The following is a 17061-nucleotide window of genomic DNA, read 5'->3' as shown; positions in this document are numbered from 1 at the left end:
TTCAATCTGATTCCTTATTACACCTTCCTCCTATAAATGGCCCCACAATGGCAACCATTTCAGAGCTCCCTGTGGATTCAGCCACCTGGTAGCAGCTTCTCTTGATCCAGCATGAAGAGACCTCAAAAATAGGAATTGTTTATCAAATAAGGAACCTCTCCACTCAGAGTCCCCTAAGCTCACCCAGTTCTAGCTTCCTAACTTTGCCCTATGTTCCTCAGCTGTAGTTCATGGCAGCACAATGCCTCAAGCAGATGGGAGGGTCTACCAAAATGGTTTCCTATCTACTCTTTCTGGGGCAGGCTCTTAGCCTTTCTGAGAAACTCATTCACACACACTGCATTGAGAGAAACCTGGTTCCATGTGGCTAACATGCATATGAGCCATATTTAAGTGGCAATAAGTTACTTCTGGTTACTTATCATCTCAGTAAGAACTGTAAACTATAATGAAGTGAAGAAACAAGACAGTGATGGATGTCGTGAGACAGACATTCACTTCTCTAAATAGGCTCTTGTCCACTTCCAAAGCTGATGCTTTTTAGAGGAGTGTCTTCCGTGAAGCTTCTGGTGTAGGAGTCTCAGAATAGAGAAACAGAAAAGAAACCTTAAACATACTCAAAGCAATAACAATGATGTTTCTAAATAGGACACCAAAATAGCCTGCACTAGCTAAGCACCTCCCGAGTTAAAGGAACTCTGCAAATGCTTTAATTACACGTTCTTACTAATCCTCAAAATATCCTATGATATTGCTTTATCTTCACTTTTCAAGTGAGCCTGTGGAGCTGAAGTTCAGAGTGGTTAAGTATCTTATTAAAGATTACAAGGCTAGATTGGCAGAGCTAGCCACTTCTAAAAATAATACGAGAATAAAATATAGATCTCATCTGGAAAGGAAAAGACTTTAAACAAGTACTAAACCTCTAAAAAATGATGACTAATTCCAGAAACATGTATATGGCTGATATGAGTATGTGCTATGCATAGAAAAAGCAATGTACTTACTCTCTGTCAATCACAAGGCATGTGACAGCCTCTGCGGCAATTACGTTTGCTGTTCTCACATCCTCCCTGCATAAAAAATAGACACGTTAGGATGGACAGCCTTTAAGGCCAAAAGCAAATGACTATAGCAACACATCCAGAAAACACAGTCTATACACTTTTTTGAATTATGCACTTCCAGGTTAAGGCTTCATGCAAAGAACCACTTTATACACATTATAAATCACACATTCCCTGCAGTTATAACACAGTTGTTACAATTATCAAACTTAAAGTTTCACTTACACAAGTGGAAGAATATTTTATAAGACCAATGTCTTTGCTCTTTGGGGGGATTTCTAAATTAATCACATGATGATACAAATGGGAATGAATAGATTAAAGCTTTTAAAGAGTCTAAAGACATACCCGTGGAAAAAGAGTGTTTAATTCAACTGTTATCAATTTGACATTGTAACTCTGAGATCAAAGGACCAGTTTTAAATATTTTCTTAGTATAGTAACACTGCTTAATGCAACTTAGGTTTGGGGACTTAATGGTATATAGTTATCCATCTGTCCCAGAGCTCATGGTACTTCAAGTATTTGATATTACTCACAGTGATGTAAATATATAAATATTATAACAAATATTACTCACAGTGACTTAAATATATAAAGACTATCTCTTCAAAAACATGTAATTTTTAACTATAGAAAGTGATGTCTGCCTCTGAGACCTTTGAAAATCTTCCCCACGTACCTCTAATCATGAAAGATGGATCTGGTAAATTAAGTTCACAAGTCATTTTCAGCTACCATAAACTCAGTATTATCATTGTCATAACATTAAATTACACCTGACAGTGCACCTTTTTTCCTATAATAACATTTCTAAACCAAAATAATTAATGGAAAATATGCTTGAACACAGAGGTAATTGCAATTGCAATTGCATAGGAAAATACTGTGTTGATAGGTTTTCAGATCACAAAATACAATGTTCTACCCAAACTGGGCATCTAAAATATTGAAAATAAAAATGTTCCCAAAGGATCTTTTTACTATTGAAGACACACAAAAGTTCTGATACATACTCTAGATTCTGTAATTTTCCGAATTGACATGTCTTCCATTATTTCTTTCATTGTTGCTATATCATCTTGTTTGGGTTACAGCTGCTTAACAGAAGCAGCATTTGGTATTTGGAAAATCAAAAACAAGTATTCTTTTTCTAACATTTCCAGAAATACCCTTGTGATATTTTACAGCATTCATTATTTGATACTGACCTGAAAATCATTTTTCTTCCTTTAAAGAAACCCACATTAGGATTCTTGTAAATACATATTGAATTAATACACTGATCTTAGGAGCAACTGTTTCTGATACTAATTTTTCCAAACAAGACTATGGCATGCCTTTTCATTACTGTGGTCCACTTTTATGTTTTCGAATGAGATTCTACAGGTTTCTGCGTCCATGACATTTCATGAACAGTGCTTTCAGGTGCTGCAGAATAGTATTCTCTTACACACCTTTTTCATTAATGTGTTGTACTTTACAGAAGAAAGCTCTTTGTTATTGTGTATTTTAAATTTTAAGTTTTATTTTGATTTATTTTTCTCTCATATAATACATCCTGACTGCAGCTTTCCCTCTCTCCCCTCCTCCCAATCTCTCCCCCACCTCCCCTCTTCCCCAGATCCAACCTCCCCCTGGTTCTTCTACCCCAGGAAAAGATTTTTAAATCTACCCACAACACAAAGTTTTCCTCTGACTGTAAAATTTTATTATAGTTTCAGGAGCTGCCAGTGTGTGCCTCTTATGCCTACTTCACATTCTTTGTCTTCCAAAGAACATGGCCTCCTTTCAAAATTGGCAAACATATTCTCTCTCCTGTGCAGTCTTCATAACACGCTGTTCTCAGGTTTAAGAACTTCTCTCCAACTGGATGCCTTTTCCACCCTTGTTTGTCCTTTGGATCCTATTCCCAGTGCCCTTTCCTAAGGCATGCCATCCTGAATTAGCTAGTGGGCTTCCCTGTGTATCTGCTCTCATTACCTTACATATCTCCACATGGAAGTGGCTATCACTACTTAAAACTCATACATTTATTTATGTGGCTATAAAAACCAAGTGACTCAATCTCTCTTCTGCTAAACCATATAAAGCCAAGGGATGATGGCTAGATTTGCTCCCTATTTAATTCTTAATGCCCAATATAGGAGTTTCTTAGTGTGTGCTATGAGAAGGGCATGGGTATTGCATTCCTGAACCTGGAGGTGCTAGAGCTCAGATAACATCATCATCATCATTATCATCATTATCATCATCATCATCATCATGATCAGTGTACAGAAATGCAGTGACCTCAAAGGTCAAAGTTTCAGGCAGCTTTAAACCACCAATGGATGTTAGGGAATGGAACTGGGGACTTCTGCAAGACTAGATATGGTCTTGACTGCTAATCCATTTATCCAGCCCTACGTTCAGACTTCAGAGTCACAGGAACTTGCTGTTAATCCAAGATTTACAGATCATAAACTATGTAAACCTCAGTTTTCCTACCTGAGCATAAGAATGAAAAGAAGCCATTCAGTGTTACTCTTACCCAGTAACAAAGTGAGAAGTGCAGATGATATATTTTCATTATACACTGCCATTTTCTATAGAGGTGATTTTTGTGTGTGAAGTAAACACAGCCAGCAGAAGCACATCATTCACACAGGTTTCATAGCTTGTGAATAACTTATTTTCACCATGTGTTTATAGCATCATAAGGTAGTACAAATGGCTTCTTTTTTTGTTTTGTTTTGTTTTTTCAAGACAGGGTTTCTCTGTGTAGCTTTGGAGCCTATCCTGGCACTCGCTCTGGAGATCAGCCTGGCCTCGAACTCACAGGGATCCGCCTGCCTCTGCCTCCCGAGTGCTGGGATTAAAGGACTGCGCCATCAATGCCCAGCCGACAAATGGTTTCTTAAAACAATGCTACCATGACTTTATAAAAATATCATTTAAAACCTACTCTTCCATATCTACCTTCACATTTATTATTTATAATGTTGCCTATTTAGACCGTCTGCACTGGTGCAAACCTGTAACTAGTTTCTAAGCACTTGGAGGAGCATCATGGGTCAAGGCCATCCTGGGCTATATATACTACACAGTGAGATCCTTTGATCTCTGCTACCTTCCACAAAAATTGGAGAAAAAAATGGAAATTGCCTATTTAGAAATATTTCTATCTTGACTATTAAGAATTTTTAAAATAATATAAACAACAGTATTTGATTTTGAATATATTTTGTGGATATAAGTTAATCAATTAATCATAAATAGGCAATAGTTTAAGATTTTATTATATTATCTAAATTAGACAAAATTTTAACGTTAAATACAATGTTTTCCTGAAGCAGAAGAATTTTTATGTAGACTGAAAAAAATATCAAGACTACTAAGAAGTTCAATAAAATATTTTATGTTGTATTTACAGATATAATCTGGATTTAGTTATTAATGTTGCAATGTGTAAAAAGGGGGAGATGCTAGTGACTTTATGTTGTTACTAGGCATTTTAGCCATCCACATCTATTATATTTTTAAATAACCAAGCTAGTAAGGTTGCATATTAAACACAAGAATATGTTAAGCATTGCATAAAAGGCATTCATACAAATACCATTTATTGAACATAGCAAATGGCAGTTATTTTGTCTCAGATGAACACATGAGAATACAAGCTACATAAACTATCCACAGTAAGACCCAGCTCTTGAAGTTGAACACAGTTTATTGACTGTTTTCTGAATCAAATTCTTTCTGAAAATCAACACTGCTCATATACTTTGTCAGAATAAATTTTATAATAATTATACATGTATTAAAACACAGAATAACTTTTGAGCAGTCCTCATAATATCTAACATAAAATTACATTTGTTAATAAAGCCAGCGCCAAAGTATTTTGATGTCTAACCACAAAATCAATCTGATAGTCATTTAACTCTTAAATTATTAGAATTTTAATTTATGGATATGTCCTAACCTGCTATGCAGGTTAATAATACTGTCATGTAATACTCGGCAGTTATTTAATGTCAAGTTCATTTGACTCTAAGTCATGCTGCCACTACATTTCCATTGTTCCTACTATTCAGGTAATGCTGCCCCTCTATTCATGGGTCCGGAAATGCTCAGAGACCCTGCTTGTTTGAGGAACAGAATACTGCCTGATTTGGCTTTAGTGTGTGTTAATCTTCCACTTTGGCAGACATGCTTCTAATGAAAGGGTAGCACAGGAAGAAACTGCCAATGCTGTGGTTATTGTGTATATTTGTTTCTGTTGTTGGTCCAAGGACCATGGTAAAAATAAATGCAATCTGGATTTTGGTTTAATGATCCAAGTACATATAATAGAGGAGGACCCTAATGACTTTATGTTGTCACTAGGCATTTTAGACATTCATGGTTGTTATATTTTTATAGAGAATATTGACCAACCTAGAAATGTTGTATTTACTACTGGTGTAGACATGGAGAAAAAGAAAAACATGGAAGGAGACATTTTTTAAATTAACTTGATTTCTTTCATTTTTACTCTTTGGTGTGTATTTAGTAGATCCTAAGTTTTTTGAGATTATACATGAGAATATTATACACCTATAATTGTAAGGCAATGCCCACACTAAATACACACTGTTCTAATTGCTCAGCACGTGAATCTTTCTACTTTGTATTAAATAAAACTTGTTATATACTTATCAATCCAGACACAACAGCCTTTTAAAAGCAAAATCTAACATTCACACAGTTCTGTTCCTGCAGGTTAGCTGATTTAAGCATTACTAATAATAGTAGTGATAGAAAATGGACCATTGCAAAACTAGCTACTGCTTGGCCAATTATCAAGTATTTTCACAAGCACATTATCGATTTATAAAAGTAAAAGCAAAGCTTCATGGTTTAGTAGTAATCTCTTTTAAAACATTTTGTGAAGAGTTAGAAACTCTTCTGGTGAAATTACAGAACTTTGAAATATCCCCAGATATCTACAAATACAGACTCTGATGTTCTGTGAACTTCATCACTGGAATCTTCATCATCGCTGTATCCCAAAGTAGAGTTACTGTCAGTGTCTGAATAATCCATAACAAGGCTTTACATGGATTCCTCTTCTTCTGAAGCAATTATCCTGTAATCGTGGCTACTATAGAACTTTATGGTGCATGGATGTCTCAAGGGAACAAGCACAGAGGTAGTAAGCCAAGGTAGAGCAGAGTTCATGGCGGGGGGGGGGGGGGGAGAGGAGAGACAGCTGCCAGAGTAGGGATCTCCCTTTTCAGCCCTGAGGCAGCATGACTGCTGTTAGCAGAGTCCTAGCACTCCCCTAGTGCCAGCCTTCATGAAAACTGACACTCCTCCAATTGCCTATGAGCTTACAGCAATACACAGGCTTAGCCCTTCATTCTCTGTTGTGTGCAACAGTTTAATGTTCCAGTTAAATGACATTCGCACAGGATGAAGCAAATCCTTTTTATAGTAAAATTCAAAAAGAAACAAGTAAAGATAATCAAAATGTATAGGATACAATAAGCATCCAAGAAGCACATAAATGGAATTGACAGTATTATTGCTGTGCATTATTTACAGGAAATTGTGTAGTTTGTGATGAAGCTGACTGCTGTTTGAAAACAGGACCCCTAAGCAGCTTTGTGATTGTTTTGTTTTGTTTTCTGAATCAGATCACTCTCATTTCCACTTCTAATTCAACTACAAAACTATTCCAAAATGATTAATACCCCAATTCTAATAAAACTAATATACTGCATGTAGAATTAATCAGTGAATAAAGAAATGATAGACCTTAAAATCATGTTTGACACAGAATAACCAATGAGCTTTAGTTAACACATTTTATCAACAAAGGTTTGGTCACAAACCACAGTTTGGAGAAAGAATAGTCTCTTCCATAAATGATGCTAGGGAATTGGATATTCACATGCATAAGAACTATGATTCCTTTCTCTCACCACATACAAAAATCAATTAAAAGTTGATTAAAGACTAAATGTATAACCGTAAACTTTGAAACAATTAAAAGAAAATATAGCAGAAGTACTATTTGATATTAATATGAGCAGTACATTTTTAGATGTGATCTCAAAAGCATGAACAAAAAAATAAACAAAAAGCCTCAGACATCAAAGAAAACAGTCATCAGTATGTAGAGGTAACATAATAACCAGGGGGATATCTGCATTCTGTACATCTGACAAGCGGCTGATGTCTGGAACTAGAAGGAACTCCAGAAAAGCCAATGGCCAAAGTTTCCAAATAATTAACTTGAAAAATGGTCAAAAGACCAAAATGGATTGTTTTTTAAAATGGAAATACCTAACAATGAAAAAAAAAAAACATTGTCACTACTCATCAAGGAAAAGAAAACTAGAACCTGGCAAATGTCTCATCGAATTTAGACTGGCTACTGTTAGGAAGAAAAGTACAGAAATATGGCTTAAGATGGTATAAAGAGGACTTCATACACAGTTGTTAGAAATGCACACTAGTATGCCATTATGCAAAGCAGGTGTGCATAGTTCTTCAAAAATTGTAAATATAACCTGATTCAGCATCCCATCAATCATTCCAAGAAAAGTAAATTAGTATATAAAAATACACCTTAAAATTACTAAAATAATTATTCCAGGCTGATTCCACAGTGGATAGCACGTAGGTCTTAGAGGTGAACTAAGACAAATTTTATATTCTTAAGAAAGTAACTTTTATTCATAAAATACAGAGAGATGTTTAGTTTAAGGAATCAAATTCTGATTTAAAAAAGGGACTAAATACCCTAATAACGATCTGCTTTTATAACTTAATATGCTAACCTGCCTACAACACATCCAGAATGGTAGATCTAGCTAGGCATGGTAGTGTACACTTGCAATCTCAGCACTCAAGAGGCTGAGGGAAGAACATAAAGCGTTTGAAGTCTGAAACCCTGTGTTAGTCATACAAGCACACATTCGTGCATGCATGCTGTGTGCGTGCGTGTGCACACACACACACACACACACACACACACACACACACACACACACACACACACATGCTCATGCGCACTCAAGTGCTCACACACACCATTTATATGGGCTTATATGTATAACATTTACTAGATTCTTCACATGTCTAATACTAAGGGCTTTACACTGAGGTCGATCTGCCTTAGAATGTGGACTTGGCAGAGGGTTGTTTTTATTTTTAGCTGTTAAATCATGAGGGAATGCTACTGCAGAGGCTTTCCCCATGATTCATTTAGAAACACAGTAGACTTTGTGTAGAAGAGAAAAACACTACTTGAGATGCCCAGATAAACAACTTCCCTGTGCCGTATGCAGGGTCTCTATCTCTTTCTCCGTTGTGTTTTACTTTTGCAAATCTGCTCTTAGTTACAGTAGTCAAGGTATGGAAGCATGGATTAATAAAATGTGGTATATCTATACACAATGGAATATTATTGAACCATAAAGGTGAATTATGGTATTTGTGACAAAGTGGATAAATTTACAAGATTGTGTTGCTCTAAAAATGCCAGACACAGAAAAAGGCCAAATACCTTATGATATCTCTCATACATAGAACCTAAGAAAGTTAATCCCATGAAATTTAAGAGTGGAATTGTAGTTACCAGAGGCAGGATCTGGTAGTTTGAATAAGAATGGCTTTCCTAGGTTCATATGTTTGAATGCTTGGTCTCCCTTTAGTAGAACGGTTTTGGAAGGATTAGGAGGTGTGGACATGTTGGAGGAGGTGTGTCCTTAGAGGAGGGTTTTGAGGTTTCAAAAGATCCTACCAGAACCAGAGTCTGTCTTTCTGACTGACGGTCGATTAGGATGTAAGCTCTCAGCCCCAAGCTGGCATGCCTACCACCATATTCCTGCCATGATGATGTGGACTAACTCTCTGAAACTGTAAGCAAGCCCCTAGTTAAATTCTCTCTTTTACAAGATTTTCCTTGATCATGGTGTCTCTTCACGGCAATAGAACAGTAACTAAGACACTGGGAAAATAATAGGAGGTATTAGGGAGAGACTGATGATCAGAAAAAAATGTTCCATTAAACAGGAAGAATAAATTCTGGTACTCCTTCACATATTAGGGTATCTATAGCTAACTATAATATGAATTTCAAATAGCTGAAAGAGAACATTTGGATAATTTTTACAACAAATGCATAATAAATATTTAAGGAGATAATTACTTTGGCTTGATAATTTTATAACACGTGTTTGCGGAAGCATCTCATTATACCCTATAAATATCTATAATGATTATGTCAATAAATATAAAAATTTATACAGCTAGAAAAACTGTGTTCCATTAGTTAACTCCAAAGTTTCTTTTCCTTGGTTACATGTGTAGATGCATCCATTCATTATGTTAGGTCACTTTCTGAGACAATGCATATCATTTGGAACTATATCCATGGAAGGGTACAGTAAATGCAAGAGAGCCATGAAATCAGAAGAATTCAATTTTCACATCCCTTTACATATTACTTTTTCTAGGTTGATAGCGTAATGATATTTTCGACATAGAACTTCACATTGTATGGTTTACTTCAACGAAAATGAACACATATGTTTATTGAATTGAATGACATGAAATTACTTTTTGCATTTTAAAAATGGCTGAATAGTAGTAAGTACATATGGTTCATCTTAATACATAGAGTTAGTGAGAGCAAGGAAAAGAATGGATATTTATTACTATTTCTTTTCTGTTGTACTCCCGACATAATCTTACCTGAACTAAGATTCACCACTAACCCATATTTCTTTCATAATCTATAGCTGAATGATTTCATTCTCCTGAATACTAAGACATGATTGATGGCTTTTGTTACTTCTCTATGGCCATTTCAGATGATTCACTCCCCATTCCCTTATAGATAGTGTTAGAATTATCAAATATCATGCATGAGTGGATAATTCCATTCCCAGAAGACAGGAGTTATTATTAAGTGAAAATCCTAGGTATGGGATATCTCTTGAGAAGGTATTGGCCAGAAAGTCTCCAGAAGTCTTCCAAAACTATGCATGTTATTAACATTGTTGATGTTAAGACCAACAGAATGGTAAGAACAAATTGCTAAAGACACCACACACTTTTGTTGCTGAATACAGAAAAACCATGTGGGAAGCTTGTTAGCTTTTGCTATGTCAGACATTGCTATCCAGGCAGGTAGGGGATAAAAGTCAACAATACTATTCTACAACTTTAGACTCTACATGCTACAATACCAACTAGCCAGACAAGGGGTTATTGAAGTGACTGACAGTGGCTGATTGTTAAGACAATAACAATTTTATTCTTGTTTTTGTTGTGAAATTAAAAGATATCATCTGCCCCCTTCCCTGTCCTCCATCCAACCCATCCAATGTTTCCTCCTTGCAATTCCTCAGATTCCTGGTTTACTTTTCTTTAATTGTGCTTATATTCCTAAATACATAAATGTAACCTATTGAGTTTGACCACTTAGCATTGAGTAACTGGGGCTCTTCCCCAGTGACTTTTCTCCTGCTCTCAGCTTCCTTAGTTGCTTGTAGTTTTTTGTCTAGGGCTGGGGCTCCATGGAATTTCCCCTTCCATGTTAGCCAACCCATTTCTGATTGGCTCAGAGACTAGCTTCATGGGAGTTAATGCCTGGAAATGTGTACCTGGTTATAGGGTTGTCGTGGGAACTGAGTTGAATCTTCTTTGTCTGGTTTGCTAAGTAGATATGTTGCCAAACTATCTTTTAAATGTTTATTTGTATATCCATATCTGAGGTGAGTGCTAAATTGTAAGTCACATATTAGGACAGTATCACCTAAAAAACACATCTTCACTGTAGGAGTCATGCTTTCTTGTAGGTAGGAAAAAAGTGTGGCCTCCTATGTCTTGTCTCATCATCAATATGGACACCTTGTTTTTCATTTCAATTTCCACATGTGGAGTCGGGATCATTGCACTGCACTCTTCCATAATTAATTAGTGTTTAACAGGAAAGTTTCCAAAGTCCTAAATATCATAGTTTTCAATGCTCCTCAGAGGATGATTCATCCTGTGTCCAAGAATAGTTTTTTACTAGAAAGAGATTAAAAGCTTATAATTATAACCTATCATCCGAATATTAAGCTACATAATATGGCATCTATGTGCTACATAAATTTGCATACTAATGTTATATCATTGGCTGAAATATGCCTTATATAGAAAGAAAATATACACACTTCAGATGATAGAGTCTCATTGTCAGACAGAGAATTAAAATTCCCAGACTGGGAATTAAATAGTCCTCTCTTATGAGAAAGTAATATCTAACAGTTTAAAATAAAGTTAACATAAAAATAATCTTTTTTAGTAAATGTTCCTCAAATATCACTTATTTTGACTTAATTGGGTAAAACACTAACTCTCTAAACAAAAATTTTAAGTGACTTTATAATTCAGTTCATCTAATACAGAATAATTTTAGCCAAACTGAAGATTAACTTTGAATCAAAGACAAACAGAAGCAAGTGAATTGATAAATAACAGAAATGAATGCCCAATTTAAGTGAAAGTTCCATGTGCCAAATCACTACATAAAATTAAACTCCAAAAAAGATTTGACTTATTTAACGTATCAACCTCTATCAAGAATTTTGAGGATTTTAGACATAGAGCAAAGGATTACCAAGCTACAATCCATACCACCTGAGAAGCTAGGAAACAAGGAGAACCCTGAGAGAGACATACATGGTCCCCAGGAGAAGGGGAAAGGGACAAGATCTCCTGAGCTAATTGGGAGCATGGAGGGAGGGGTGAAGGAGTTGGGAGAAAGAGAAGGGGAGAAGAGGAGGGGAGAGGAGGACATGAGGGAGCAGGAAGATTGAGTCAGGGGAAGAATACAGGGGAGCAAGAAAAGAGATACCATAATAGAGGGAGCCACTATAGGTTTAAAGAGAAATCTGGCACTAGGGAAATGTTCAGAGATCTACAAGGATGACCCCCCACTAACAATCTAAGCAATAGTGGATAGGCTACCTCAAATGCCCTTCCCTGATAATGAGATTGATGACTACCTTATATGCCATCCTAGAGCCTTCATCCAGTAGCTGATGGAAGCAGAAGCAGACACGCACAGCTAAACACTGAGCCAAACTCCTGAAATCTAGTTGCAGAGAGGGAGGAGTGACAAGCAAAGAGGTCAAGACCAGGCTGGAGAAACCCACAGAAATAGCTGACCTGAACAAGGAGAAGCTCTTGGACCCCAGACTGATAGGTTGGAAACTAGCATAGGACTGACCCAGGCCCCCTGAACATGGTGTCAGTTAGGAGGTCTGGGCAATCTATGGGACCTCTGGTAGTGGATCAGTATTTATCCCTAGTATACAAATGGACTCTGGGAGCCCATTCCACATAGAGGGATACCCTCTCAGCCTAGACACATGGGGGGAGGGCCTAGGCCCTGCTCCAAATGATATATCAGACTTTGAAGATTCCCATGGAAGGCCTCACCCTCCCTGGGGAGCAGAATGAAGATGGGATGAGGTTTGGTGGGGTTCAGGGGAGGAGGGGAGGAAGAGGAAACTGGGAGTGACTTGTAAAACAAGCTTCTTTCTAATTTAAATAAAAAAGAATTTTGTTATAACAGATTTACACATCTCTCCAGCACTTGTTACATAGATATAAAGCAGGGGAGTGATCTTAAAATATTGAATGCTATTCACTGAGATATGTGTACATGGAAATGGTCCTAAAATATTATCAGCTTAATTTTCTAACTATCCTAAAGATAATTTGTTCGGTATGTTAAACATGTTTATAAATTCGTTTTTAAAACACATAATGGAGAGCACCCACTTAAAAATTTAGGAAAAGATATGAACACAGGTTTCTGTGGAGTCCAGAAGGGGGTGTTGGGTCTCTTGAAGCTGGAGTGAATGCAGTTGTGAGCTACCTGATGTAAGTACTGGGATCTGGTCCTCTACAACAGCAGTGTGCACTCTGGACAACTGTGGCTGTGAACCACAGATGTGAGTGCTGGGAACAAACCTAACTGGGATCCTCTACAATGGCAGAAAGCATTTGTAGGAAGCCAGCCATTTCGATTGCCTAGAAGTAACTTCTGAGTGAAAAGGCTTCTGAGATCTTTCCCAGCTGCCCAAGGCTTTTAGTGTTAGGACTATACTTATCAGCACCTATCCGTCACAGGGCTACCTCTTCAACCTTCATACTCAGATCACTTGCAACTATCAGAGACAGAGCTCTTTTATGTCACTGTGGCTTGATCACACATAGACACCAGACTGGCAGCTACAACAAGTAAGAGACTTGACATAATATCCTTCAGTGTCACTTACAGGGTTTTCCTCTGCCCTCTTTTTGTTGGCAGCAATCATAGGAACTAGATGACACACTAAGGAAGGCATTTTTCAGCAAGGGCATCTTCTTTTTAACACCCTAAGCAACTGTGATAGTGCTATTCTGGATCTCTTAAGAGGTTAGATGACAATTATATACAAATATATGTAGACATTTGAAAGATACTCAAGTATGTTTACAATAATTAAGTTATATTTAGAAGTGGTTTATGGTTATATTGTTGCTATTTCCACTAGAAATTGAGCAACAGACTTTTTACTCATAATTATCATCATTTATTCATTTATCATTGTGATATTATATTATTAATTTAATTACATAAGATGCATTGCCCACTGATAGTAATCCCAATTCTTTTCACTAAGAGACTAAGACACGGTAGTAAGTGGTACTCATTCAGGTTCAAATATAGAAATACCATTGATTAGCAATGTCATCTGTAGTCAGATCTTAAGTTCTTTTCTTGTCTATGCTTTTGTTTACAAAATGGGAAGACAATAGCCTTTAGAAGGGCAATATATGAAGAACAGTTGAGTAAGTACATAAAAGGAACCTAGACCCAATCTCTAACATAGTGAAGGACTCAAAAAATATTAGTTAGGATTAATACTCCATTGTTATCATAGCATGTCCAAACACAATAGTCAGTCTTATTTGTGTTACACATCATAATTGTCTTGCCAATGTCTCTTTTATTAATCTGGAAAGTTTCTCAAGGATTAACACTTATTTTTTCATATTGAATCAATTCCTTTTTTGTTAATACAAAAATATACTTTCATAGAATAAGCAAGAATTAAAATCACATTGTAGGAATTTTCCATTGTGGCTTAATATGAAATTCAAATCTATAGAAATTAATAAAAATAACTTTTTTCCTGTAACACAGAAAAAAATCCTTGGTATTCCACCCATTCCTGTAATAAAGTTAGGTCTCAGATTTAACCAATAAAAGCAAAACACATTCAATTTAATTTGAATCTTATACAAATGAGAATTTCTTAGTATAAGTATGGGACAAGTAATAATATACTTATAATAAAAATGAATCACTGATTATCTGAGTTCACCAGACATCATGTGTTTCGCCTGGCCACTATAAATAAAGTTTCTGAATGAAGAGACTGAGAAACTAGTCCTTGGTGCTAGATATATAAAGGTAAGTCACAAAATAAATAGATTTCCCAGCGTTCACAGTCCAGTAGCTAAGAGACATTATTAATAGTTGTATTGCAGAGTGACCCAAGTGTGTCATGAACAGAGGGACAACAAATAACACACAATGTCCTAACAGGGCTGCTATTTGTGTGTGTGAAACTTACTATACAGAGAAAGTGAGGCGGTCATTTCAACACAATATCTTTGAAAAGGTATTAGAAAATTTTATCTATAGTGAATTTACCGAATGATTCCTGAGAGCTGGAGCTGGAGAGGAAGTAGGGAAGGCTAACAATGGGGCCTGTAAAGTTGGGACAGCAGAAGGTATAAATGGGTGTAGGCTTGATTATATGAATGTCGGAAACCTCAGCCAATTCCTTACCTCACAGTTAAACTTAAATCTAATCTCTGGAAGAAAAAGTGAAGACACAGGACTAACAGGAGAAATAGTGTCAATGCATTCCCTATTTTGCTTTCTTTTGCTAAACCCTATAGAGAACTACAAGGAAAAACCATCAAATCCTTCCTAGCTGGCTGTAGGTGACTATCTGGAGTGACTGGTGGCTTTAGTAACCCCACGCAATCTTTCTTTCTTGATCACCAAAGTTCTCATTATTCATTTCCATTAGATCCAGGTTGCATGGCAGACTGGACTGATATATGCCACAGTTGATTTCTGTTGTTGGTCCTGTAGAATGGATGTGTATCTGCTGCACATTGCACTTACTCTGTTCCTTTCCTGGCTATTGTTCTAAGAATGCTAAGGCACTAGTACCCTGAGCATGTCCCTCACTGTGCAATAAATAACATGGAACTGAACACCTACTGCATTGTGAGTACTGGGAAGAGCCATGAACTGTGGACTTGAATTTAGAGCTGGTACTCCTGCTGGCCATTATGAAGTACACATGGTACTCAAACCAGGTGTGGTACAATTGAAGTTGACCCAAAGTTCAACTTTATTGTTATATGGGAGAAGCAACAATTAAGGGACACTTTTTCGTGCCAGGTATTTGCTGCCTAAAAATGAAATTCTTCTTAACATGAGTTCAAGGCCATCCTGAACTACATAGGCAAGTATCAGACAAGCCAGGGCTCTATAACAAAACCCTGTCTCATAAAACAAATAAATTTATTAAAATTATATTGATTAAAATAAATTTAATTATTTTAGTCCTGTTGTTGGGGGTAAACAACAGTAAGCCAGTAAGTAAAAAAAGCCAGTAAGCAATTTTCTTTTATGAAAAATTTCAAGTAATGAGAGTTTTTATATTTTAAAAGGGTATTCAGAGAATATAAAAATAAGTAAAATAAAAATGAAAATATAAATATAATATAGTCTGTATCTGATATGTTTACCATAGGCCACTTGTCATATTTGACTCTTGGCTGGGCCTGTCCCCAGGCCAATGACAAAAGTGAAGCTCTGAGAGTTTCATGGTGTCATCTAAAGTCATATAGCTAAAAAGCAGCACACATGGAGTTTAATCCAAATTTATCTCTGTCAAGTGTTCATGTACCTTACACAGACTGTGCTGAAACCACAATTATGCGACTCTCTCTACCTGAGTCAGTGACCCAAACATGCTAATCTACAGGCCACATCTGGCTTGAGTCCTTCTTCCTGCGTTGTATGACAGCATCGATTTGAAGTCACTTTTATCTGATCGTAAGCCCACTGTCGCACAAGCAAAATACTCCTCATCGACTCCCTCCAGTCTTGTGATTTTTATGTTTCTACATCCCAAGGGCAGATGATCTAATCAATCCAAATGCTTAATTAATGTTTTCTTAGCAGTAACAGAAACTGAGTCTACTCTGCCTCTAATTGCTTAGTGACTCAACAATAACTGTTGCAAATGAACTACATCTTCAGTGACTCAGAAGGAAATGTTCAATAAATTCAGTTAGAGCTATGTTAAAATGCCATACTATTTCACAGACTTTTAGATTACACAAGAAATAACTTTCTAAGTAAACAATGCTTTGGGAAAACTTTTCAAAATTTTATTAGGTTCTAGTGATCTAGTTTTGTGTGGATGAGACAGAAGCCTTGCGGCCATCAGTTGTCTGCTTTGCTCTACAGAAACTTGGGAAACCTCATATCACTATCCAACAGCCACAGCTGTCTAGTATATAGTGAAGAACAGCCAGTTGTTTCAGTCTATCTGATATAGGTATTATCTTCCTCTGTCAGCCCCAGAGAATGTTGGCTCTTTTCTTTTTATGACCAAAACAGCCAAACCTGCTCTCTTAACTCAAGAATGCATTTGAAGGGTTATATTTTTTTTGTCCCAACCATTGTGCCATCTTCTTTTCCTTCATTCTTTTATTTTTTGATATACCCATCTAACTGCCCATTAACTGTGTCTAAGTGTAAAAGAACCCACGGGAAGCACTGTAGTAGATATGGTGCCATACAAGGCAGAGCCTTTACTTTCCATAAATTTATAGCTTAATAAAAACACCCAGAGACCTAGGCTAGAACAACAACTGACTA

The 17061-nt window shown here is 36.5% G+C and overlaps 1 protein-coding gene across 2 annotated transcripts in view; it reads right to left on the bottom strand.

The window, feature by feature from the left end:
• Prkg1 (protein kinase cGMP-dependent 1) overlaps positions 1-17061 on the bottom strand; it is a 1162521-nt gene that overhangs the window by 133360 nt on the left and 1012100 nt on the right. For both annotated transcript variants that reach the window (XM_027406413.2, XM_027406412.2), the window contains exon 8: positions 1008-1073. In XM_027406413.2, coding sequence (XP_027262214.1) covers positions 1008-1073 — 66 coding nt within the window. The remainder of the gene's footprint in view (positions 1-1007; positions 1074-17061) is intronic.

The sequence above is a fragment of the Cricetulus griseus genome, chromosome 3, assembly GCF_003668045.3.
Source record: "Cricetulus griseus strain 17A/GY chromosome 3, alternate assembly CriGri-PICRH-1.0, whole genome shotgun sequence".
Lineage (NCBI taxonomy): Eukaryota > Metazoa > Chordata > Mammalia > Rodentia > Cricetidae > Cricetulus > Cricetulus griseus.
This window is presented reverse-complemented; position numbering and strand designations above follow the sequence as displayed.